The sequence below is a fragment of the Lupinus angustifolius genome, chromosome LG06 (genome assembly GCF_001865875.1).
Source record: "Lupinus angustifolius cultivar Tanjil chromosome LG06, LupAngTanjil_v1.0, whole genome shotgun sequence".
Lineage (NCBI taxonomy): Eukaryota > Viridiplantae > Streptophyta > Magnoliopsida > Fabales > Fabaceae > Lupinus > Lupinus angustifolius.
Genome location: NC_032014.1, coordinates 32,321,541 through 32,323,210, shown reverse-complemented (window position 1 = coordinate 32,323,210; position 1,670 = coordinate 32,321,541). Strand labels below are relative to the sequence as shown.

At 34.7% G+C, this 1,670-nt stretch overlaps 1 protein-coding gene across 1 annotated transcript in view; it reads right to left on the bottom strand.

Annotated features, from left to right (window-relative positions):
• Positions 1 to 572, bottom strand: part of LOC109351320 (extensin-2-like) — a 955-nt gene extending 383 nt beyond the window's left edge. The window contains exon 1 of the mRNA XM_019592768.1: positions 16 to 572. Within this exon, the coding sequence (XP_019448313.1) occupies positions 16 to 538 (523 nt within the window). The 5' untranslated portion in view covers positions 539 to 572. The remainder of the gene's footprint in view (positions 1 to 15) is intronic.

Below are 1,670 nucleotides of genomic sequence, written 5' to 3'. Positions count from 1 at the left end.
GTGGTGGTGAAGGTGATGGAGGTGGTGGAGACTTGTAGACATATGGTGGAGGAGGTGAAGGAGATGGAGGAGGGGGAGACTTATAGACATATGGTATATGAGGCCAATTTTTTAGAGGGTGTTCAGAACTGTAGACATATGGTGGGGGAGGTGAAGGAGATGGAGGAGGCGGAGACTGATAGACATATGGGGGTGGTGGTGATGGTGATGGAGGTGGTGGAGACTTATAGAGATATGGCGGAGGAGGTGAAGGGGATGGAGGAGGTGGAGATTGATAGACATATGGAGGTGGTGGAGATGGCGGGGGAGGTGAATGGGGTGGTGGTGGAGAAATGTATGCATATATGGGTATTTTGTAAGATGGGTGTTCTTGATCTTGTGAATGTGAATTAGGATGGTGTGGTTGATATTGTGCATGCTTTGGCTCGGATCCATAGTTAGGTGTATTATAATCAGCAGCAACACTAATAGTAACTAAGCAAAATGCAACTGCATAGAAGATTCTAGGCCTGTGCTTTGGCCCTAGTGAAGTTCCCATATTTTGTGAGAATGTAGCTCTAGTTGTTCCTTATTACAAGTTTTATGTTTTAGTACTATCTTCTCATCCTAACCCTTTTTATAGTGTTGGCCTTCAATAAAGGCATTGAATTATTTGTTTGTTAAATGCATTAACATTCTGGATTCAGAATTTAAAATATGTATGCTACATCATACCCTTATGAATTTATTTTTGAAGTTGTGGTTTCCCATTAAGTGAGTTCATATTTCTCATTGTCATGACAATATGGTCTAGGAACAAAGTCAAGGGAAAATAATTGGTACTTAGGAATGTGTTGGCTTGATAGAAGTATTATTAGATTTGAATCCAGATAAAATATTGTAAATGCACGTCACTTTTATTGTAAATCCACAATAAAACTTGCAATAAAAAGATGTTGAAATTATGATATGGGTACATTCTATTCATTAAAGAATGAAAAACTATATATCATATTATCAATTTTACATCGTAATAAAATTGGCATGTGTTATAAAGTACTAATGTAAGTACATGATGTGATATATATTACATTTCTTATCATATAAGATAGATTATATGCTAATTTTATAAGAAAATATATCATTCTTTTTTTTCCCCTGCATTTGCATAATTTCAAAAGGAATAAAGGAAGGGGCTCGTCCCAAATTGTCAACAAATCACATGGAAAGAAAGTAATTTTGATAGAAATGGTATTTGGTGCAATGAATTATTTTAAGGTGGATGAACAATAACTTACTCCTAGACTCAGAGTTAAGAGGTGTGAGTTACAATAAATGTAATGTTATTAAACTCGATTGGACAAACTGATCTAACCTAGAATGAACATCCAACTTGTTCGAGTTGCTCATTTGATCGATTATGAACCAAAAACGGTATGGATCAGTTCAACTTGATTATTTTGCGTATAAAATAGGTAATTCGGTCTATTTAACCAGTCGTGTCGGCTGAATCAATTAATGTTTGAAAAATAACATCAAAATGACGTCTTGTGGGGGGAAATAATTTTGTGCTTTCAAATTATTTGTGTTATGTTTGTCATTTTTGAAATTTCATTTATCATTTTTAGCCTATATTGTACCAAAATTTAAGTTGGTTAATTAAGATTTAAACTTATTTGTCTGCTTTTGTT